This window comes from Leucopleurus acutus, assembly GCF_964270905.1.
Source record: "Leucopleurus acutus genome assembly, chromosome: 8".
Lineage (NCBI taxonomy): Eukaryota > Metazoa > Chordata > Mammalia > Artiodactyla > Delphinidae > Leucopleurus > Leucopleurus acutus.
The window spans coordinates 48,666,864-48,692,705 of NC_139151.1; the positions used below are offsets into that span (position 1 = coordinate 48,666,864).

General features: G+C 34.9%; 1 protein-coding gene across 6 annotated transcripts in view; it reads left to right on the plus strand.

Annotated features, from left to right (window-relative positions):
• The window catches only part of DLG2 (discs large MAGUK scaffold protein 2), an 812,656-nt gene that overhangs the window by 87,279 nt on the left and 699,535 nt on the right, over window positions 1-25,842 (plus strand). For 2 of the 6 annotated variants that reach the window (XM_082844901.1, XM_082844902.1), the window contains exon 3: window positions 14,291-14,353. The exons of the other annotated variants lie outside the window; for them this stretch is intronic. In XM_082844901.1, the coding sequence (XP_082701027.1) occupies window positions 14,351-14,353 (3 nt within the window). In that variant the 5' untranslated portion in view covers window positions 14,291-14,350. The remainder of the gene's footprint in view (window positions 1-14,290; window positions 14,354-25,842) is intronic. 6 annotated transcript variants of the gene reach the window in all.

Consider the following 25,842-nt stretch of genomic DNA (forward strand, 5'->3'; position numbering starts at 1 on the left):
CACAAGCCACAACTACTGAGCCCACGTGCCACAGCTACTGAAGCCCATGTGCCTAGGGCCCATGCTCTGCAACAAGAGAAGCCACCGCAATGAGAAGCCCATGCCCCACAGTGAAGAGTAGCCCCCACTCGCCACAACTAGAGAAAAGCCCGTGCAATGAAGACCCAACACAGCCAAAAATAAATAAATAAATTTATTTTTTTTTTAAATTGAGCAATAAATTTACATAGACTTATCATGGTGATCACTTTGAAATGTATAGAAATACCAAATCACTATGTTGTCTAACAGGAACTAACATAATGTTGTAGGTCAATTATACTTCAAAATCAAACAAACAAACTCATAGGAAAAGAGATCAGATTCGTGGTTATCAGAGGCAGGGATTGGTGGTAGGACACACGGGATAAAGGCAGTCAAACAATACAAACTTCCAGTTATAGGGTAAAGAAGTACTAGGGATCTAGCGTACAACATGATACATACAATTAAGACTGCTGCGTGTTATATGTGAAAGTTGTTAAGAGAGTAAATCCTGAGTTCTCATCACAAATATTTTTTCTATTTAATTTTCTATCTATATGAGATGATGGATGCTCACTAAACTTAGTGTTATAATCATTTTATGACATATGTAAGTCAAATCCTTATACTATGCACCTTAAGCTTATACAGTGCTGTATGTCAATTGTATCTCAATAAAACTGGAAGAAGAAAGCAAACAAACATGTAGTTTGCAATATAAATATGAGCAATAAGCTGACTATGCAAAGATAGTGTTTAAGTTTACATATTGATTTTATAAATATATTTTGGAGCAACTTCTCTAGGTAAAAGAGTGTGATTGATGCTGTGAGAAACATAAAGGTGAGAAATATAGAAACTTCATCCTCCAAGGAATCTCCATTGGGGGAAAGGACAAGGTTTGGAGGGAAGTGCACCTCCATGCCCCATTGCTGTGTGTGTCCCATCATGGTGACACAGAGCTGGTGGCAAAAAATGCGCAACGAAAGACAAAACTGCCTTGAATCATATTCTAGTGGAATGATCCATAGTAGAATATCCTTGGGAAAGGGAGGGAGGGATAAATTAGGAGTTTGGGGTTAACATATACACACTACTATATATAAAATAGATAACCAACAAGGACCTGCTGTGTAGCACAGGAAACTATGCTTAACATTTTGTAATAACCTATAGGGGAAAAGAATCTGAAAAACATAGATATATATGTATATGTATAACTGAATCAATCACTTTGCTGTCCACCTGAAATTAACACAAGAATGTAAATCAACTATACTTCAATTAAAATAAAATAATAGAATATCCTGCATAAAAACGAATAAGTCAGTTTGGGATGATTAAAAACCCTGACACAAGACCTTCCTTGTGTTGGGGAAATTGTCATCTCCAGATCCCCAGAGCAGGGTTTAAAATTGGAGGAACTGATGCTAATCTCTCTGAACCTAGCTTTCTCAGTTGTCAGTGAGGCTAATGATCCCTGCTGTACGGTTTGCATGAGTGTTTGTCATACGTATGTGTGTGTCTATGTAGAAAAATAAGGGAATGCATAAAAATCATACCGTAAGCTCTTAAATGCTATCCATATATTGTTGTTAATAAGTCATTCATTCATTCATTTATTACAGAAATATTTATTAAATACATTTACTATGTGCGAGACCTTATGTGATGTACCACTGCAGCAAAGAGGAGTAAGATACAGAGCCCATGTCTTCGTGGAGGTCTCAGGCTTGTAGATGATAAAGATATGTAAAAAAACAAATGAAACGCGATACGATAACTATGAAGAGGGAGTAAGAAGTACTGTGGGACACAAGCAAGGGCGTAATTAATATTGAGCTCAGTAGAGGCAAATGTTTTAATAAATAAATCTTTCTTTTAAAAAAAGATTTTATAAAAATCTTACTTATGTAAGAAATTTTTCAAATCTTAATGTATAGAAAGGAGTCCCCAAGGGAGATAAGGTTTAGGGAAGGGCAATCCATGGGGAAAGGAAAATATAAAGAAAAACTCAGGGAGATTGGGATTTACATGTATACACTAATATGTATAAAATAGATAACTAATAAGAAACTGCTGTATAAAAAAATTAATTAAATTTAAAAATTAATAATAAAATAAAAGAAAGACTCAGAGAAAGCTTAGCAAATGCAGTAAGCTGTTTCTAGTTTGGTGTAGTAGGAATAAGGTCTGCAAGCTGAGGAGTGGGGAGAGATGACAGAACAGGTGGTTGTTACTATAGCGGTATAGCATGATACAGTGGTTAAGAGCATTGGCTCATCCAGACTGCTGGGGTTTGAATTCCTGCTCTGTGGCCCACATGACCTTGAGCAGTGACCTTAGCTTCCTCCTCCATGAGATGGGGGTAACAATAGTACCTATCATAAGGTTGTTTGAGGACTACATCAGGTAATATATGTAAGATCCTGAGAAAAGTTTCTAGAACATCATATAGAGTATATGTCTTAGCTGTTACTATTATCATGATTTCCCCCAGCCTATTCCTAGGAAATAATGTATACTGCCATTGGTCCTTTATTCTGACTTTCCCATGTATTATTTTATTGAAGGACTCCCAACATAAAAGTGAGGCGGACAGTGAAAGAGCTTTGTCAGGCTTGGTCATTGAGATAGAGGCAACCCAGGATGGGGTTGCCTGACTCTTAACTGGCTGCTCCAACCTTCCTCCTGGCAACACCATTCTTCCTGGCTAAATTCCTGCACTCAGGAAATGACTACTCTTAACTTCCTCTAGCCTAGGTTAGAGCTCTCTGTTGCACCCTTCTTCAAAGTCTTTATAACCTTTCTGTTGAAATAAAGTCAGTGATGTCTGGGCAGCAGTGGGGATGGACATGTGGGAGGAGATGGGGAGATGAGTATTGTGTGGATGGAGAAGCTCTCTATCTTCCATTCTCCACTTCTTCCTGCCAAGGACCTGGACTCCTAGACCCTGACCCTTGACTAGAAAGGCAGGCCTCTGTAAAGGTGGGAAGAGACCACTCTTCTCTCACCTGGCCTTCTTGGTGGGTTGATATTAGAGTGTGCGTCAAAAAGAGGGTAGAAGGGTAGAAAAGATGATGTGACCTTTATATCCATGTATGATGAAAATTGTTGTATTTTTTTTTCCAATTAATGGCCTTAAGAGAGAGACCTATGTACCTCCAAAGCCTGTGGCAGGAGCAAGAGGCTCTATGGTGGGCTGGCTATAACATGGCCCACTGAACGCTGCACACAGGATAATAAAATGTGTGGATATCGGTGTATAGAAAAATACAGGGAAGTATCTTAAGAGAAGTTAAATTTCTAGAAATCTGTTGTTTAGACTTATCCACCCAGAAAAGCACATCTTCCACACTATTTTCTGTCTCAGGCAATTTCTTATCCAGAACAATAACATTTTGTTCAATTCTGTGGTGCTTCCTGGTCTGACCACCACTGAATCTCTCCTCATTGTTGGGTCATGTGTCCTAGTTTTACAATGCAACCTGATGTTTTCTATTGCCATCCCATCTTAGTATTGAATTAGTCCTTATAAGCTCTAATCATGCTCATCTTAATATTATTTGGGAGCTGAACAATAACAGATTCTAGAACATTTTGTCCTGTTCAGGAATCTGACCCTGCTGTACTCCTGCCACATTGGAGAAAGGTTTAATAGCAGAGAGATATGCTCAGGTTTCCCATTACACAGACCTGATGAGTTTCATAAAATATACCCAAGTATTAAACTCATTAACATCTTCATTATGCCATGCATTAGCCAAGGATTTTATTACCTTTTTTGTTCATTTGCAATCTCACCAAATTAGGCATCTGATCTTAGTATCTTTCCCATTAATAGGAATTAGAGAGGGTTTTTAGTAGTCATTTAATTAGTTTTAAACATATGTTTCTACATCCATCATTAAGCTCTAGACTGGATTTCTGTAAATTGATGAGAGTGGAGTAGGCAGAAGCTACAGCGTGGGACTTTGTACATGCCTACTGATCTCTCTGAGTGAGTGTCGGGCTCTCAGGCTGTACGACCAGAATACTGATACCCATCTCCTAAAGTTGTGGTGAGATGAGATTAGATGATATATGTGAAAATATTTTATAAACTTTAATGGACATAAGGAAAATTGGATATTGTTATTAAATAACCAAGGAAGAGAAGTCTGCTTTACAGACCTTTCTTCTCATTTGTGTCTTTCTTGCAATATGAACTGTAATTGAATTCTGAATTATACTCGTAAGTGTATTAAAACTTAAAAAAGATGTTATAGTTTGACATCTCTGTGAAATGTCATCAGAAATTAATGTATTATAAACACCAGCACTTAAAAATATTGAAATACACTGATTGCTATATTAAGACTAACATTGTATCAATGTGCCAATAGTATGTACCACTAGTTCTTTAGCCATTTATTTAACATTAATAGAATAATAACTGTAAATGTTAAGAGAAATAGAAAAATGGATATGGTTTTTTCTATGTATTTAGAATTGAATGTCATAGGAAGATCAAATTCATTCATTCATTCATTCATTCACTCAGCAAGCATTTGCTAAGTTTCTAACATGAGACAAATGTCGCACTAGTTACTAGTGATAAGCAAATGAAAAGAGAGAGAGTTTCAGCTTTCAAATGCCTAAGCTAACCCCAACTCCCAGTTCTCTTAAGAGAAAGCATTCTCTGATATTTCTTAGAAAAGTTGAAAGGAATCTTCTTGGCAAAAACAGGGCATGTAAAAGGAGTTTTCTTTAAATGTAGCATGTGAGCATCAAACTGAACAGGTATACGTAAGAAAACTTTTGATAGAAAAATATCCTGGAGGAAACTTAAAAAATTATTTGCTATTCAGCACTTTACATAAATAGCATTAATTGGGAAGATTTCCTTCCTAATATTAAATTTTAATGGTTGTACAAATACAGGCCTTTTTTTATTTCGCATAATCAGGCTGCTTCAGAGACTGCATGTGATACTATTTCAGCTAATATAAATTCTTCGTAATATAAATAGTATGCTCAATCCCCTTAACTCATTTGGTTAAGGGAATTGAGCATACATTAAAAATAATGTAATTTTTATACATTACTGGGCTTTTATTCCTCGTTCATTAGCAAAACTTCTTAAGTGTGTAATTGTTATACATGTGTTAGAAGATTGATATTATTCCCTGAGTATACTAATTTATAGATCAGCATTGCCCAAGTTATAGTTTTGTTTTATGCAACTCTATCTTAATTTTCAGTTGAGTTTGTTAACACCACAGGTGAAACATAGGAACCAATGGAATTAAGTTTTTGTGTATGTTTTGTGAATTCTCTCCTTGGGGTCACTGGGATATTTGAAAAACATATGGTTAAAAAATAGTAATAATCTCTAGCTTTTGTGTGAAGCACTGAGTATTAGAGATATATATTAAGCACTAACTATGTGCAGGTCTACATACTGTGTATAAATCAGTAATCTGTGGGCTACTCCCTTAAGGAGTCTAGTAGAAGAGATAAGAGAAGATATTACCAAAGTTCAGGGCCGAAGGTGATGAGTCTCTGCACAGAGCTTGGTACTTAATGAATATTTGCGGAATGAATAAATCAATGAAGTGAAAGAACACACAAAGAGAGATACTGACTAAGGAGATTATTTTTAGCAGCTGTCTCAGGGAAATTTTCAGGGTGAAAGCGAGACATTTGGTAGAGTGGTAGAATTTGGACATGAAGGAATTCCAGAAAGGAGGAGCAACATAAGGTTTTACCTAGATTTTTTTTGTTTATTGTTCTAATTGTTCTTTAGAATCTGAACTTATTATAAACAAACAACTAAAAATAAGAACCTAGTTACAGTACATGCAAAGGGGCAACTTTAAAACCAATACACTAAAAAGATTGAATGACTACCAAAAGAAACCCAGATGTGAGCTGACTGCAGGTCCTGAGTATTACAAAAACAAAACGTTAGCCGCAAGTCTCAATATTCCGTGCAGGCCCATGTATGTATCTCTGGGTGGAAGGAGAGTACTTGAACAATCTTAGGGATTTCTCACCGCCCTGAAGAAACTCATTGAAGGGTAAGCAAACATTTGCCTCAAGAGAGAGGAATAGCAAATAGTTCAGGGATCCTGGTACAATCTGTTTCTTTTTCCCTAATGATTTTTTATGATTTAATAAATACTTACCATGTTCCAAGTACTATATTCATTCTAAATAATAAACCCTAAATAATAAACTTAAAGTTTTCTTTATTTCTATTTTACAAATGAGGTAAAACTCAAAGATATATACTTAGTGATTTTTCAAAAATTATAATTTTAGTATCAAAACTAGGATATAAATATGTCTTTTCAATCCTCAAGTCCAAGCTCTCTCTACATTAGGCTATCTCCTACTCCAGAGAAAAAGTACAAAGGATTTAGAGGCAAAACCTTGAGTTCAAGTTCGGTTTCAGCCACTACTTAATGTTGTGACAATATCTAAGCCAACTAGAGACAGAGAACCCATTTAAGAAACTGTTATAACAGATCAGGACGGAGAAGATGTGTATGTGTAAGATATTACCAGTGAAAATAGAGATTGGAATAAATTTCAGAAATTCTCTGAGGGTAGAGTCAGCGTGTTTTGGCAACCAGTGTAATGTATTATCTTGGTATTTACAGTATTCATTATATGGTCTGTTTTTCCTGAAGTATGGTCTCTGGAACATTAGCTCTGGGAGAAACTACATAGGAGTTAAGGTAACAGTAGCTGCTGTACCAAACCCTGAGAGTTCAGGCTCTTAATACAACAGAAATACTTTTTTTTCACCTAACCGTCTAATGAAGGGTTTCTCAACCTTGGACTAGATAATTCTTTGTTGTTGGGGGCTGTTCTGTGCATCATGGAATAATAGCAGCATTCCCTGCCTATACCCAGTAATGTCATACCACCCCCTTCTCAAATGTGATAACCAAAAATATTTCCGGATATTGCCAAATGTCTCCTCAGAGACAAAAATCCCTGGTCTAATATATATTCTGGCTACTGAGAACTTTGCTCCACACAGTGATACAAAAGCCCAAGTTTCTTTCATCTTGAGGGCCTGCCATTGTCCTCAGTACCAGCTGACAGAGGAGTAAGAGATCATAGGGAAGGAATACCCATTTCTCAAAAGCCTTGTTTCGGGAAGTTACTCACATGATTTTCCCTTAAATTCCATTGGCATGAATCAGTCACATGGTCATACTTAGTAGCAAAAGGAGCCAGGAAATATACTCCTTAGCTGGAAGTTTCTTCCCATTCCACTTTCTACTATGGAAAAGAAAGCACAACTTTGAACAGCTAGCCATCTCTGCCATAGTCTGAACTAAAAGAAATTTCCCTAGTCATAGATGTTCGGAAAATCTTCAAATTATATTCCTCCATTAAAGACTCACAAAACACATTAGCACTTTAAAGTCTCTGAACAGTTCAGCATGAAATACATTTGTTCAGCTTTGTGTAACTTAATATGCCTTGAATGTATTTGATTTATAGAATCTCTTCCTTGCTTTTTGGGGTTATTTTGAGGTAATATCAGTGTTCTGCTGAACCCTGGAAAATGGTCATCATGTCTCTTACTTTTCCTCTTTTTCCTGCCAGTTTATTTCTGGTTCCTTTCAGAGGTATTAGAACCTTGACTAGACAATGGGCAGGAAGAAGCTCAAACGGGTAATGGACAGTTTGACTATATTCATTGATTTGTTAGTTTAGGAGACATTCTGCCTAGCCCCATCTATTGATTTGATATTGGCTAATAATGATCAGGCTTTTTTAGTAATTGAACTTCTTTCTACCGTTAACTCATTTTTTTAGGAGCTGAATATGAGCTAACCACTCATATACATACTGTCTCCTCCAGTTGTTACTTTATTTTGATGATTGCATAATGTCAGTTATTGAATGCAGAAATACAAAACCACTTTATTCATTATAATTCACTTATGTAGTGGGGAATCATAAAATTTTCACCATATTTAAGCTTCTTAATACCTGAACTACCACAGGCAATATCGTGTTCTCTATGCTGTTAATAACCCACTATAAAATCTCTCCACTGATTCCCTGTATCAGCCTTATTATATCCTTCATGCTTCCAATTGCACATCCCCTGCTTCTTTTATTCTCCTTACTATGTCTACACTTTGCAACATATGTCATAGTTTGCTCTGTTCCCTCTTCTTTGTCTTCATTTTCCCCCATCCCCAAATTAGACAAGTTTATTCTTTACATCTTTCTCTTTCTTAACTCATCACTCATTGGAACCCAGGTACATTGCAATTATGTCCGCTTTGTGATAACCCATTAGACAAACAAAATGCTTACATATAAAACAGAAATATTAGAGATACAGATTTCTATTACAGTGTGGTAGGCAGAGTTTTGGTACCCATGATCTCTGCCAATTGGTGTCATTCCTGTGTAGTGTCACTGCATTCCATGGCAAAAGGAAATATGCAGATGCAGCTAAGATTCCTAATAAGCTGACCTTAAGATAGATTATCTTGGATTTTCTGGATGGGTCCAATAGAATTACAGGATCCCTTAAAATCAGGAGAGGAAGTCAGAGAGGTCTGAAGCATGCAAAGTACTGGCCTGTCGTTGCTGCTTGAAGCGTTAAAAGACCACATGAAAAGTGTGAGAAAGAAATCAGTTCAACCAGTGAACCTGAACCCTAAGCTCCAGATGAAAACCACAACCCTGGATGATACCTTGATTTATCCCAGTGAGACTCTGAGTGTGGAATCTAGTCATGCCATGTCAGACTTCAGACCTAGAGAGATAGGAGGTAATAAATAACTATTGTTTTAAGCCACTAAATTTGTGGCAACTTGTTATGTAACGATAGAAAACTAAAACATAGGGAACAAGTCAGTTCTTTGCTTTCCAGAACAGCCATACTGGAATTTTTTAAGCAGTGAGCAATTGTCATACACTCAAATTATATGCTGGTTCAAAGAAATTGCCCAATACATTACTTTTCTAGATATTTCTACACTAAAAATGAGGTAATCCTGTTCATGACCAGTGATGGTGCTTCTTCTCTTTTCATGCCATACTATGCCTCTATTTATTCCCCTTCATCAGTGATTTTTTGTTTCTACTGTTGCTAGACCCTCTGTTGATATCATCAAACTTATCATGCTCACTAGTAACATTATTAGTGCTCCCCAGTATCCGGTTCTCCTCTCCTTCACGGGCATATAGAACAATACATTTCCTAGCCTTTCGGAGTTTAGGCAGGGTCTTGTGATTAATTCTAGCCAATGGGCTATGAACTGAGGTGGTGAAAAGCCCCCTCTTGACCTTCGGCTTTTAAGGAATGGCCTGGAGAACTGCTCAACTTTCAGATTTGTGTAAGAAACAAAATTTGTAGCATTAAGGTACAGAAGTTCAGGGGTTAATTTTGTTCAACAGTGTAACCTAACCTATCCTGACCAATACAGGTAGAGCAAGGATAAGTTCTACCCAGTGACAATATTTTGCTCGGTTTCTGGATTATTCTTGATTATATAGAAATCAAACCAAGACACTATGCCTAAAATCACATGAAAGTTTTCTAATTTGTGTTGAATGAAAATTCAGAATGTGATTTTTGAAAAGCAAAACTAAGTTTTGACAAGTTTTGGGCTTGTGTATTGATTAAAACAGGCACATGCTTAATTCCCCCAAGCAAAGTCTCTACTGTGATCCATACTCTTTTTCCTGTGATTTTCTTTGAAGCTGCTTCATTCATTTGAATTTCACCTTGAAGAACAGAGCATCTCCAAGACAGTCATTATTTCTTCACTGTGACATGACTAATAGCTTCTGCCATAGGTGACAGTTCTTTGCAGTCTTTCTATTTCTTTTCTTTTTTAAGATTTGCATTGAAATGTATCTTCTTCAAATGGATATGTTTATACCTATCCAGAATTAATCACATTTATATTATGTGATAACTCTTTTCAATAGATTACCTAACTGCCTGAAAAGATAGCCACTCTTAAGATAGAACGAAGATGATTTTCTCTCACAGTCAAGTTGGAAAACATCCAGACAGTTGGTGATCTGTTCAAAAAGGGGGATGAGGAGGAGAGCTGTAAATTGAATGTACTAGTTATGGTTCTTTTGTGAAATTAAAACTAGCTGAGCTTTAATTTCCAACCTGAGAATTCATAGGCACATACATTTTAAAAGCTGAGCTGAGAATGCACTCTGGCTAAATTTGATTTTATCTAACTTCCAGCATTAGTTCTCCATCTTGAGCTCCCAGAGCAGAGAAACAATGATCTACAAAGTTCGCAGTGATCAGGCTTGGGCTTTTGAAGGATTTATTTATTTAAAAAATAGGACAAGACACCAGGTTTGGATCTGAATTTATAGCTCAGCATTCATGTCAGTATTTGTAATATTCATCATCATCTCCTTTCCACCAATTCTACTATGTTTGTGCTTTTTCTCACTAAATATTAAATTTCTTTTATTTCTTGCTTGTTTTGTAAATTAGTATTTTATTTTGTTACTGACAAGAAAGAATAAGTAGAATAATAGTCTATTGGGTCATCTGACCTTTGTGTGACTAACGTAGCCAAACATATTAAGAACAAATGAAGAAATGATTGTAGTGAAATTTAAGACTATATTATTTTTGGTATGGTCCCCTCCTTTAAAGCTAGTGGAATAAAAACCACAATATTTCTCAAATTTTAATGTGCCCAGGAATCACCCGAATATCTTGTTAAAATTCACATTTTGATTCAGTAGGTCTGGGATAGTTCTGGAAATTTTGCATTTTTAAGAAGCTCTCTGATGATGCTGATGCTACTGATCTATGCTTTGGTCCTTACTCTAAGTAGCTTACCTCTAAAGCATTCATTCATTCAGTCAGTCAATGGATATTTATTAAGTCCCCAATATGAGCTAGGCCTTTTAGATTTAAAGATAGGACATTTCCTTGCTCTTAAGGAGCTTCCATTCTAGCAAAGTTAAGCTCAAACGCAAATAACTAATGAAAAATTTAAAAAGTAATGTAATTGAGATGACTACAAAGGCTGTAGAAGGTCAGATAGGGAGTGACTAATTCTTCTTGCAGTGCAGCAAGAAGGTGGGAGCAGGCAATGGAAGACTTCCTCTGACCTAAGACTTAAGAACTAGGAGTTCTTTCATTTTGAGGATTTATCTTTGCTGGAACAAGGCCTAAGGAATTCGTAAACTATGTGAGCAGCTACTCTTACAAGTAAAGAATACTAAGAATGTGGCTCACAACCTGACAGCAATTTCAGATGGGAACTATCCTCATCTCCCCACCGACCCGAAAAAATAAAAATAAAAAAGTGAAAGCAAGTACAATAGTTGAATTCAGTTAAATGACCAATTAGAAATGAGTCATTAACCGCTTATTTTCAATTCAGATTAAGAAAATTCAAATGCTTACTTGATGGTTTCTATATAGGTTTTAAGTAGACAAATGCTTTGACCTCTTGTCATCACCTCCTAAAAAAAATTATTTGCAAAGGTAGATTTATCTTTAAGTTAATATGCTTAAAGTTCATATGCTCCAGGTCATTTATTTTAACAGCCCTTTCTAAGACCCTAGGAAAACTTTTAGCAAACTTGTTCTTATAATTTTGTGTCTTTAAAAAAAAAAAAAAAAAGCTCCACGAAACCTGGCTCCATCCCTGAAAGCATACCTTCTATTGTAAGAATGATTACAGTTTTCGTGTTTGCTTTGAGGAATGTGTTCTGGCATCATATAATTGGTAAATGATATTTAATCAGTTTTCATACAGTTGAGCTCTGCAGGTAATAAACAACCCAAAGAAAGGAACTCTCCAGGGGTGATAAAAATTATCTCTTGCTCATGAATATTCCATTTACTCATTTTCTACAGATGGATGATTTCATTTGAAAGTAACAGAAAAACACAGAACAACCTGCATGAAGTGAACAGTGCTTACTGTAGATGGATCATAATGAAATCAGCACGTTGGCATAACTGTTGATGTGCAATGTAGTGAGCCCCTCTCCTTGAGGATCTATACAAATCCATCCTCTTTCCCTTATATTAGAATGGAAGTATAGCATATATTCTAAGTTTGGAAATATTGAAGCCATGTACTCTATTTAATTTTGAGTAATGTGTCTTATCTCCACAACAAACAAATGTCCGAATATAATTAGTCCTTTTCTTCCCTACACAGTTAAATTTGATTCTTATAGCCTAAGTTTCTTGTAGGTGATAAAACTGGATAACATCTTTTTTAAACATAGTCATAATATAATCCTAAGGAAGGTCTACTTGCTCTTGGTTAAAAATTTTGTTTCCTTTTTTTTAGTGTTATTTTTTGTCTAAAGCAATAGGGAAAATTTGGATAGTGGGCGTGCGCATGTAATATATACCTGTAGGCTTATCTTTTTTCCTTTTTTAACCTTTTAAAATTAAATTATTCAAAATAATTTTTGAAAGCTTCTCTTGCACAAGATGTGCCCTTCCAGAAGCAGCCAGTACTCTGATTTCTTTCTCCATAAATGAGTTTTGCCTGTCCTTAAACTCATATAAGTGGAATTATGTACATATGTGCTTTGTTCTGGTTTCTTTCACTCAACATGTTTTAAAGATTTATCCATATTGCAGTGTGTATCAGGAACTTGTCCCTTTTATTTCTAAGTAGTATTCCATTGTATGAATATATCACAACTTGTTTATCCATTTACCTATTAATAGGCATTTCAGTTTCCTATATTTTGCTATTGTGAATAAAGCTTCAATGAAGATTCTTGTACAAGTCTTTCTGTGGACATATGTTTTATTTTGGGTAAATATCTGAAAGTAGAGTTTCTAGATCGTTAAGTAGACCTGTGTTTGACCCTAACAAGAAACTGCAAGTGTTTAGTAAGGACCTGCCAGACAAATTTCTATATTGGTTGTTCCATTTTACACTCATACCAGCAATGTATGAGAGAGTAAGTAGCTCTGCATCCTCTCCAGCATTTGGTATTGTTAGTCATTTTAATTTTAGCCATTCCAGTGAGTATAGAGTGGCATCTCTATAGTTTTGATTTGCATTTCCCATATGACTAACAATTTTGAGCATCCTTTTATACATTTATTGCTCATTCAAAGTGTCAGTCTAAGTCTCTGCCCATTTTTTAAAATAGACTTCTTATTTTGGAATAATTATAGATTTACAAAATATTTGAAATGATTGCTCAGAGAGTTCCTTTATACCTCTCACCCAGTTTTTCCCATTGATAACACTTTATATTACCATGGTATATTTGTCAATATTAAGAACCCAACATTGGTACGCTACTATTAGCTAATTCCAGACTTTATTTAGATTTCATCAGTGTTTCCATGACTGTACACTTTCTCCTCCAAGATTCAGTCCAAGGTTCCACAGTGCATTTCTTCGTCACGTGATTCCATGTCCTCTAGTCTGTGACAGTTTCTCAGTCTTTCTTTCCTTGTTTCTTGTGACCTTGATGATCTTGAGGAATATTGACCAGGTATCCTGTAGAATGACCCCAATCTGGATTTGTCTGATTTTTTTCTCTTTCATGATTAGAGTTATGGATTGTTGAAAGAATACCACAGAAATCAAGTGTTCTCATCACATTATATGAGGGGATATATGATATCTACATGTCATTCCTGGCAATGTTAACCTTTATCACTTGGTTAAAGTAATGTTTCTAGGTTCTTTCAAGGGAGAGTACTAGGTAGTATTTGTATGTATATTATCGCATGTAACCATTATAATCTATAATTTGTATATCTTTTCGTTTGTGTGCTGAGTCTATATAAACAGTTCTTATTGATGTCTCTGACTCTAATCCAGTTTGATAGGATTTATTCTAGACTTCCTCTCTTTCTTATCTGTAACTTCCCACCCCCCTATCCTCTGACAGTGGGAAGCCTGCCTTCCACCATCTACCATCCTTTTGCTTACTTGTTTAATACCAGTGCACATGTACAGTAGTCTCAAACTTTTTTGCTTGAATTCTTGTGAGAAATAAATGTATCAGAATACAGTGTTTATGTACAGTATATGGGCCCTTTTCTTTTTAACCATATAGTTTCTGGTCAAAACAACATTTTCCAAAGTTACTTAGGTCTCCTCCTTTTTTCCCATTTAAAAGATAATCGTGTTGTTTACTTTTTTATTATCCATTTGTAAGGATTTTTTTATATATGCAGGATGCAGTTTGTTTGGGGATGTTTACTTTGCAAATATTCTTTCCCAGACTGTTACTTACATTTTTATTTTCTTTACAGTGACTTTTGACAAGAAGAAGTTGAAATTTTTGTGAAGTCCAGTTTATCAAATTTTCTTTTATGGTTAGTGCCTTTTGCATTCTAAAATACCTTTGCCTATCTCCAGGTCACAAAATTCTTCTTTTAAAATGATTTTTTACATGTTTTCTTCTATGAATTATATAGTTCTAGCTTTTACATATAGACCTTTAATCCATCACAAATTAGTTTTTGTGTATGATGTGAGATAGATGTTGAGGTTCAATTGTGCCTATACAGACATCTAGTTGATCTAGCATGATTTATCTACACTTTTTCACATCCGAAACCACATGCAGAATTTTCCTACCTGACTTTCCTCTACTCTGTTTATGTAAGTTCCAGTTTCCCTAATACTGATAAAGGGTTAGCGCTCCTTTCATACTGTTCAATCTTACCCCTGATTCTGATGTACCATTTATTTGACTCTTTTTACATAGTTGTCTTGGTTTTATGTCTGTTTTTGAAGAAGCTGTGCAATTTATTTACAAAAACATTCATGTTTTTTCGTATATTTTGATGTTACATTATCTATAAAATAATACTGTTGTGCCGGTTATTTGTTCCCTTGTGCTCTCTTAAAACTGGAGTAAACTGTCAGTTGTAGGCCCGTTCAGTACATTTCAGTTTCTTTAAAAATAAAATCAAGAAAAAAATCTGTTTACCTTTTCTCAAATACATTTCTCTAAAACTCTTGCTTCTTCTGAGAATTCCTAATAGACAAAAAATTTCAGTAAGGGTAGGCTCTAACTTTACTTCCTGCATTTTGCATTGAAAGCATTATGATATCATAGAAAGAGCGTCACAGGCTTTAGTTTCTGAAGAATGGGGATTAATAGACACTTGCTACCATTTTGTCCTGCATGACCTTGGGCTAGACATGTCCTCATGTATAAAATGGGAGTAATAGTATTTACTTCATACAGTGGGTGTGAAGCTTAAATTAGTTATTAAGCCAGACTATCTATACCTTTGGGTAAATAGAAGTGGTCCAGGAAGGTACTCAAACCAAAGGAAAACTATGGCTCATTTTCTTAGATCATTATGCAGAGGTTTTAGGGAGAAGTATATTAGTATCATATATATATTGTTTTAATTTTAAAGATGAAGTATGAGATAATAATTAACTTTGGATAGGGGCTAGGGAAGCAGTATGTAAGCTATACCACCAAATATTTTGTCTCCCAATTCAATCGTTTTGTAGCCATTACACAGTTTAGTGAAAATATTTGGAAACCTCTAGGTTGACCCATAAACAGTGTCCAGAATTGCTTGGCACACAGCAGGGGCTAACTAAAGCTTGGCTGTTATTTTAGTTACTTGAGTATATATCTAGCACATAATTCAGCTTTAGAAATTTTTTTAGTCAATAATGTGCCACACTTTTATTGTTGACATTTAGGTTGTTTTATTTTACCTTTGATATAGGAAATGTTATTAAAAATTTTTTTAAATCTTTTTAAGTCCCATAGTGTTGAAATATTCCCCACTTAGTGTATACATTTTTTTTAAATGTTAATAGTTTCTTGACACTTTGGAGGCTTTTTAGTGATTTACATTTGACATGACATGGGTGACATGGGAATCATTGCCCTGGTCCTGAGTTGAGCAATAGGTTATCCTTAATTTTTCTGGAGAACAAATAAAAAATGATAATGTAAATTCATTGCATTTTAACTATAATATCATAATTTTATGCATGGGAGATTTTTTGTTATGTTTTGATTATACATATAGACTACCTCACACATCATGGATCCTTCCTTTTCAAACATAACATGATAGGGGCTTCCCTGGTGGCGCAGTGGTTGAGAGTCCGCCTGCCGATGCAGGGGAGACGGGTTCGTGCCCTGGTCAGGGAGGATCCCACATGCCGCGGAGAAACTAAGCCCGTGAGCCATGGCGGCTGAGCCTGCGCGTCCGGAGCCTGTGCTCCGCAGCCGGAGAGGTCTCAACAGTGAGAGGCCCGCGTACCGCAAAAAAAAAATAAATAAATAAATAAAAAATAACATGATATAAGTCATTAGGGACCTATTCAAAGGGAAATGAGTGTATTAGGCATGTGGACCTAGAGATAATTTGGAAATCAACTTTCATTTTTCCTGTATATTTACTATACCTTAGATCACACTTAGTATCAAATTATTCAACATATGGTCCAAATCCTTCTATTTAAAAATAGATATTCATTTGAACTTCATTTTGATTTCTAACCTAGAAAACACACCATATACAGAAATAAATTTAAGTGACAGGATCAATTCCTTCCCTTTAATTTATGATAAACTACACTGGCAAATTAACTGGAAGTCAGTCTTCCTGAAACATCACTTGACTATATTATTTTAAATTCTTCAATAGTTTCCTGTTAACATCAGGATAAAATTCTGTTTCCCCAAATGGACTTAATACTTTGCAACTTATCCCCACTGTTATACTTCAGAGTTCCTCAATAGAATCTTTTTTTTTACACCTCAAACTGGCCTCATAATTATCATTCATAGTCTTTGAGAGTCATTCTGACATCTTAACACTTTTTCATGCAGCTTTCCTTGCCTAGAATTTCCTGTCTTCTCCTTTCAAATGGAGGCACAATGGAACAAAGGAGGATATTTCATAAGAAATATCTATAATATTGTAGTTCTTACCATAATTTCAACTAAGTCAGTCAGAGTCGTCTAATTTGACCTGTAAGTTACGGTATACAATTCCCTATAGAGCATAGGACCCAGAGCAAACTATGATATGTGTCTTTCCAAGATGAAATTCAAATAAAATGAAATATATGGGTTTAATCCAAAAAGGAAAAAAATTCCCAAAATATTCCATAGAAGACCGAGAGAATTAGTGGCCATTTTGCTCTGAGGATGGATGGTTCACTATATAAAAACATTTCACATTTATTCGTTATTTATTATATGCCAGCCACTGTTCTAAGTGCTCTTTTCATATGTTGACTCATTTTACCCTCACAGTCTGGTCCCGAGTTCCTCTTTTAATCACCAACATTCACTTCCTGTCCAGGTGTCTTTTCTCTGGGCTGCCTATATGTTAGTTTAGTATCTACGAATCCCAGGTCAGTCTACCGCTAGGAGATGGGGCTGGTTGTTTTTTCCTAAAATTAGTCTCCCTGAGTCACTGTTTAGATCCATGGTTGTATCAGGTGTTCCCCTCCTAAGTTCCTGCCAAATTTGGGGGCCTTGGATATTGTCTTAATTTATTTTTCTCCAGGGATGACTTTTTAACTAGATTGCATTAATTATGCTGTCATGTAGATGCCCCTCTATACCACCCATACCATAGGTGCTTAATAGATTCTTGTCAGTTAACCAATCAACTGCATTCATTGTCCACCACTTAAGAAATAGATACAAAAATCATTCTTCAGTGGATTAAAAATGATTATTTTAAAGCAAACATTCAATAAAGTAATTTATAACGTAGAATCAATTCTGATTTAATATGAGAATATTTGCTTCTTTCCCCCAAACATTTTCTGAAGAGTTGACATCACCTAAATAGCAATGTGTATTGCATTTGTCATGATTAGGAATGTTTACATTGGGGGCCTCTCAGATGTCAATACAGTTTCATTTATAAGGAATTTTTTATTAAAATTGTCTTTCTTTCCCAATTTCTTCTGATCAAAAGAGAATGTCTCTTTGGAGAAGGCCCATGTGTTCTTTATATGTGTGTCTTTTTTTAACTTATTAAACTGTTAACTTTATTCAGAAAGTATTTTAGATCTCTCTCACTTGGCAAGCCCCTAAATTATCTTACCATTACATGCAGGCCAGATTTTAAAAGTTATGCAGAAGACAATGTCATATTTATAATACTCATCCACTCTTGCTGACTTAAAATATTTCCTATTGTTTTTAACATATTAAAAACAAACTTCCTTTTTTACCCAGAGCTGGGAGGTATATGTCTCCTTTTCCCTGTTTTCTGAATCATACAGTTTCTCTACTGGTAAAGTACTAGTAAAAAGGAGTCCAAACTCCTGAACTCAGGCTCCCATGGGCAGCAATAGTACCTTAATGGCACACTTTGAACTAACCTAACCTTTTTATGTCCTTTTAAATTTTCATTTATGTTCTAGCAAATCTTCATGGTGTTATTAGAATGCCCCGTTTCTATAACAGGAACGGGCTAGTTGATAATAGTAGCTCAGGGAAATTCCAAGATGCTACTCCATGCTTGGGTTTCTTCATCCTCAGCTTGTTGGGGTTTTTTAAACTTTCAGTGGCAGATTTAACAGAAGGTTCTATGTACAAATTACAGTTTGTTCTTGAGTTGGCTGCCAGAACGGGAAGCTGAACTAAATGTCCACAGTCCTTATCCCCACTACCACCACTCTCCCTACCCACTTTGTAGATTCAAGTAAGACTATTCAGTTGTCAGTGATGAGTTATTAACTGATAATAGCCATCTGTTCCAGGATCCTTGCAAAAATTATTTAATATAAGCTACTTCTTCTAGCTAAGGATTTTCTTTAAGAAAATGCCATGAAAAGTGTGATCAAATATTTCAGAAGTTCTAACTTTGGATATTTGTAACAGCATTAACAACCAGCCTTTTTCAGTTCCCATTTATATGGCCCTTTAAAAAAAATTTCGGCCAAAGTTTTCTTAAGAAATGGGATATGTGTTATGGGGTATACGTTCTATGCAGTTTCTATTGTAATTTTTGAAAGGGGAGTAAGCCATCTTGTCCAAAGATTTGGTGGTCTTTCCTTTTATGGGGCAACCATATCCAAATTATTTTTTGCTCTTTGTTTTCCAGCTGAAATCACATACAGTAAGACTAGGAATGAAAGACTAAGACAGTCAATTTGAATAATTCTGTCTGGAGTCCTGGAGCCCTATCTTGCAAAGCTCACAAGACCGATCATTTTCCTTTCGTCTTAAAATTGAAATTTCTGATAATCGTGAATGTTTTGGATATTAAAAAACAAAAACAAAATGAAACCTTAGAGATCATTACTCAACTACCTAACATTATAGATTCAGAAACAGGCCAAGTAGAAGATTCAGCTTTCTCCAGATCGTACATTTGGTTGGCAGTAGAGTCGGGGCTAGGCTCCAGGTCTCCTGATTCCCAGACCACAAACCAGGCTGCAGTTTAAATGAACAAACTTTTAATGTTTTTACCCTCTTTTTTGCGTCTGATGTTCTTTGCCCTTCTCTTAAAATTGTTTCAAAGACTGCTCAGTAAATATTTAATTGAGCATTATCGTTATTTTAATATACATAATAATAATCGACCAGTATTTATTTTTCTCTTTATCAATAAGCCAGCGTCTCCCAAATATTTTTTGTAGGAGAGCTATTTCCTAATTGCATGAAGTCTTGAAAGGAATTTATCAATTGACAAAGAAGTGAGGGAAATCATTTTGGATGGCAAGAAATTTTTGAGTGTGAAGAAAGGCCACCTAGCTGCCCTTTCCTTTTAGCCCTAGAATATTGCAGATCATCGCAAATCTCCCAGCAAGGAATCCCTGGTAGGCTTCCAAAAAGCCCAGGCCGTTGCTGTTTCATAGAATATACTAGCCCATTTTCTTTTCTGAAAGAGGAACTTTCATGTTCTAAAAACTAATTTAAAGTGTCTGAAAATTAAAGCCCTGAATTATTTTAACAAAATTATGTGCCTTACATGCATAGTTTGAGTCGGCTTCTGGTTCCAAATCCAACTGTGTAACAATATTAAATCAGATCTATTTTTGAAACTACAAACTTAAACTTTGCTACATTTTCTAATCATGGTAAACTCCTTGTAGTCCAGAGAGTTCATCAGATACTTTCTCTTTATTTCCTCTTGGTGTTTATGTGCCTGGAGCCATTTATCTGGGCCTCTAGAGAATACTTCCCATCTCCTCAATTCTCCATTGTATTGTCTATTCATCCTTCAAGACTGTTTAAGCATTGCTACCTCTGCAAAAACTTTTCCTAGATACCTCTTGTGCTCCAGTCAGGTTATGTGTATCTTCTATAGACTCCCACAGCACCATCTCTTCACCTTTATCATGACACTTACCTTACTGTGCTGCCTGTCCTTCACACTAGTCTCTAAGATTTTAATAAAGTTCCTTAAGTCATAATACTTTAGCATTGATCATTCATTGGTCCTAACGTTAGCACTGACCCTCTTTAAACCTACATTGTTCAACATTTCCAGAACATGGTAGGCACCTAAGACATATATGAATGAATGAATAAATGAGCAAATTTTATTAATGGGCTTCATTGCACACCCTACTACATCTTGGTTCAACTTTGAACCTAGTGAAACAGATAATTCAGTGACACAAAAACTCTTTTAAGTTGGGCACTAAGGATTTTTACTGCAAGCACACTCAAGGCCTTGTTACAGTCTGTCTTTTCTTGTTTTTTTCCCCTAATAATTCTGCTTTTTGGCTTAGTGGGCTGCTCCTTTAAGGGTGTTTTTTGGCAAAAAAATAAGCAACTCTTTGCCAACACCTCCCTAATGGCGAAGTAGGAGGAGCAGAAGGGAATATTTAGGGAGAGCTGTGGCTTTGGGGTTGCAATTTTGAAGCCAGTTTTTTTTTATAAGGAATGATTCTTGTTTTAAGTTTTTACTCCAATATTAGCTCAGTGGGAAAACATTTTCTTGCAAAGCTTATGAAAATTTGTTGAAGTTCCCAAGTTTTCAGTGGGAATCCTGAACCAGGAATCAAAAAATATAAATGCTCACCCCAACTTCATAACTTGTTCACTGAACTTGGTCAAGGTACTTAACCTCTCTAAGCTTCAGTTTATTCATATGTAAAGTAGGGATAAAATCATTGCTTATCTCATAGTAAGATAATGTATGTGAGAACACCTTGAGATATTATTACGAAACAAGGATTTATTACTTAAAATGTGTCTGTAATTGAGGGATTGAAAATTTTAAAAGAATATAACTGCTTTGTTTTTCAGTCTAAGTGGCTCCCTCAAGATTCCAAAAGCTTTTTCCTGCTCTAGTAACTGAATCGTTGGTCCAAAAATTTGTTCTCACAAGACCGTTTGAATATTTGGATACTGGCAAGTTTATAGGATGCTGCATTTAAAATGAATCTGAATGTTGACCATAAACCAGCAAAGTAATTGTATCCTATTTGATATTGGGAAAGCCAAATGCTGTGGGCATTCTGCTAAGATTTTAGGCAGTAGTGGTTACACTTTAGAGTCTGTCTAAAGATCTCTTCTAAAGAATACGTGCCACGTTGCCAAGGCAATTTGCTTTATGTTGAGTACTTTCTGTTTTTTAACCCTATGTTTAAAGTGATCATATATATTACTAAAAGAATATTCCTGTTCTATCAGCTAATAGTTTTAAGTAGTCTGAAGGCCTTTACTGTGAAGCCTCCATAAAGATATCCTACATCAACTCTAACAGATAAGAGGTATAAAGCAATCAGTATTCTTTTTACCTAGAATAATGCTCATACGGGCAGATTCTGCTGATGACATACCAAGAATACTTAGCAAAAACAAGGGGAAAATTCACTTAAGGCTAGGCATAGAAAAAATGGGTTCTTGGTTTAAAATGTATTTTCTCTTTTGGTTTTAAGATGCCCAAATTCCAAAACAGCAATTGCGTGAAATAATCCTTGGTCCAGTTTGATTCGTAGCTCAAACAAGACAGAGGCATCTTTTATTCCTTGTGATGACAAGGGATAAAATCCATACGAGTACACTTCCTCTGAATCTTTATAGGCTCCTTGATTTCAAAGGAAATTGACAGACCACCCTCAAGAGACCTTTAAAACAAAACTCGTGCTCTGCAAATGGGAACTGCATTTTATCTGTCTTCTTTTGTAAGCCTAGATATCTGGGAAAGTATTATAAAGATAATGAATATAGTAGAAATACACCAGCTCTGTTCTTATCAATTTTTACTAAGAAAGAATGCTATCGTTTTATCACATTTTTTCAGTTGAAACATCGACATCTTAAGTATGTATTCTCTGTGTGTGTGTGTGTGTATATATATATATATACACACATATATATAATTTTATATGGGTATATGCATGTATACGCATATATATGTATAAATCTCCAAGGATAGATTTTGCATAAACATCAGTGTCAAGTGAAGTAAATGCCCGTAGCACTCACCATATTTCACTCCAGTTACAAGGATAAAAGCAAGTTGAAATAAACAACTGAGTGGTACTTAATTCTTTTCAGAAAGATATTTCTCAATAATTACTATTCATACTTACGGCTTTGTTACTAGCAGGTAATTTTAGCTTCCATTCACTTACTTAAGTCTTATTTATTTCTGCTTCAGAAATAATTTTCCAGCCTTAATGCAATTCAGCATAACACTGCTATTTTAATGAAACTGATGATGTTGGCAAATTTATGATATAAATATACTTTTAAAAAATTCATTCTCTATCATTTTAAATTTTATTTGGAGCCTGTAACTGCAACTGGGTATCTAGGTAGAAACAGTGTCCTCAGGCAGCATATATTCACTTACCTAGTATATATACAACTCTGTGAGCCCCTGAAGCAGATTTTAAGAACCCCTAGGTTTGGATCTGATGAAGTTCAATTTAAAATATATTTATTGAATATCTACTGTGCACCAGATACTCTGCTAGGTACAATGTATAGAAAGATGAATAAGAAATGATTCCTGCCCTTGGGGAGCTGGAAGTCTAATGGAATAGGGAAGTAGATAGACAATTGCAGTATAGTATAATTACAATAAGTGCTGCAAAGATGACAATGATGAAGATACAAATAATAGTGGAGGATTTTTACATCCATGTTCATGAGCAATATTGGTCTGTAGTTTTCTTTTTTATAATGTCTTTGTCTGGTTTCCTGGTTAGGAAATATGTATGTTCAGATTGTCTTTTTCTTCTTTTCTGAGTTTCGGCAGATTGCCTTTCAGGAAATGGTTCATTTCATTTAGCTTATCAAAGTTGGGGGCATAGAGTTTTTCATAATATTCCTCTGTTATCCTTCTAATGTCCATGGGATCCGTACTGATGTCCCCTCTCTCCTTTCTGATATTAATAATTTGTATCACCTCACATTTTTTTCTTATTTAGCCTGGCTAGAGGTTCATTGATTTTATTGATCTTTTCAGGGAACTATCTTTTGCTTTTTTTGATTTTCTCTATTGATTTCCTTTATTCAATTTCATTGATTTCTGCTGGGGTATTTTTTTCTTTCTTTCTTTCCTTTTTTTTTTTTTTTTTTGCTTGCTTTGTATTTAACTTACTCTTCTTTATCTAGTTTTCTAAGGTGGAAGCTTATATTATTGATTTTACATCATTTTTCTTTCTTTATATGCATTCAGTGCTATAGATTTCCCTCTAGTTACTGCCTTTAATGAATCCCACTAATTTTGTTAAGTTGTATTTTCATTTTCAATTAGTTCCAAATATTTTTAAATTTCTCTTGAGATTTCTTCTTTGCTCCCTGTGTTATTTAGAAGTGTGTTGTTTGATGTCCGAGTGTTCTAGAATTTTTCCAATTATCCTTCTGGTTTTGATTTCTAGTTTAATTCCACTGTGGTCTGAGAGCAGACATTGTATGATTTCTTTTTTTTTTTATTTGTTAAGGTGTGATTTATGGCCGAGAAAGTGGTCTATCTTGGTAAATGTTCCACGTGAGCTTGAGAAGAATGTGTAATCTGCTATTGTTGTGTGAAGTAGTCTACAGACGTTAATTGTATCCAGTTGATTAATGGTGCTATTGAGTTCAACTGTGTCCTTGGTGATTTTCTGCATGGTGCTGAATAGTGCATTTCTGATAGAGGGGTGTGAAAGTCTCCAACTGTAATAGTGGATTCATTTGTTTCTCCTTGAATTCTTATCATTTTTTGCCTCACTGTTGCTAGGAGCATACACAATAAAGATTGTTAGGACTTCTTGGTGTACTGACTTCTTTATAATTATATAATGCACCTCATTATCCCTAATGATTTTCCTTGCTCTAAAGTCTTTCTGAAATTAATATAGCTACTCTCAGTTTCCTGTGATTAGTGTTAGCATGGTATATTTTATCCATCTCTTTACTTTTAATCTCTCTATATATCTCTGTATTTAAAGTAGGTTTCATGTAGAAAATATGTAGTTGGGCCTTGTCTTTTTGATCCACTCTGACAGTCTCTGTATTTTAATTGTTGTATTTAGATCATTGACATTTATAGTGACTATTTATATTGTTCAATTAATATCCACCACCTTTCCTAGTTTCTGTTTGCTGCCCTTGTTATTTGTTTCTATTTTTTCCCAAACTTTTCATGCCTTTTTTAGTTTTAATGGAGCATTTTATATAATTACATTTTTTCTCATTTCTTAGCATATCAATTATTCTAATTCTTTTACTTTTTTTTAGTGGTTGTCCTAGAGTTTGCTCTATACATTTACTAATTCAAGCTACTTTCAAATAATACTATGCTGATTCATAGGTAGTGCAAGTACCTAATAATAACGAAATATTCCTAATTACTCCATACCATCCCTTGTATTATTTCTGTCATTCATTCTATGCATACCTAAATATATATATACATATATGTGTATATATATGTATATGTGTGTACACACACACATAAAAACACATAATTGAATATACTGTTGATGTTACTATTTTGACAAATCTGTTAGGTCAGTTAAGAATAAGAAAAATAAAGTGGTGTTTTTTGTTTGTTTTACTTATTTATTCTCTGATACCCTTTCTTTATGTAGATCTATTTTTCTGACCTATATAATTTTCTTTCATTCTGAAGAAATTCTTTCAGCACTTCTTGCAAAGCAGGTCTGGCAATACATTTCATCAGTTTTTCTTTTTTGTCTTAGAAAGTCTTTATTTCTCTTTCACTTTTGAAGGATAATTTTTCAGAGAACAGAATTCTGGGTTGTTTTTTGTTGTTGTTGTTGTTGTTTTCCTCTCAACGTTTAAAATATTTCATTCTATTCTCTTCTTGTTTGCATTGAGGGTAAGTCAAATGTAATTCTTATTTTTGCTCTTCTATAGATAAGGTGCTTTTTTCCTCTGGCTTCTTTCAAAATTTTTTCTTTATCTTTGATTTTCTGAAGTTTGTATATAATATGCCTAAGTGTTTCTGTTACTCACAGAGCTCCCTGGATCTGTGGTTTGATGTCTGACATTAATTTGGAAAAACTTCCCAGTCATTATTGCTTTTAATATTGTTTTCATTCCTTTCCCTGTTTCTTCTCCTTCTGGTATTACATGTATATTACATCTTTTGTAGGTGCTCCACAGTTTTTGGATATTCTGTTTGGTTGGGGTTATTTTTCAGTCTTTTTTTTTTTCTTTGCTTTTTCAGTTTTGGAAGTTTCTATTATCATATTTTCAAAGTTAGAGATTCTTTCCCCAATCATGCCCTGTCTACTAATGAGCCCACCAAAAACATTCTTCATTTCTTTTACAGTGGGTTTTGGGGGTTTTTTTTAATCTCTAGCATTTCTTTTTGGAAATTTCCAAGATTTTCCATCTCTCTACTTACATTATTTACCTGTTCTTGCATGTTGTCTA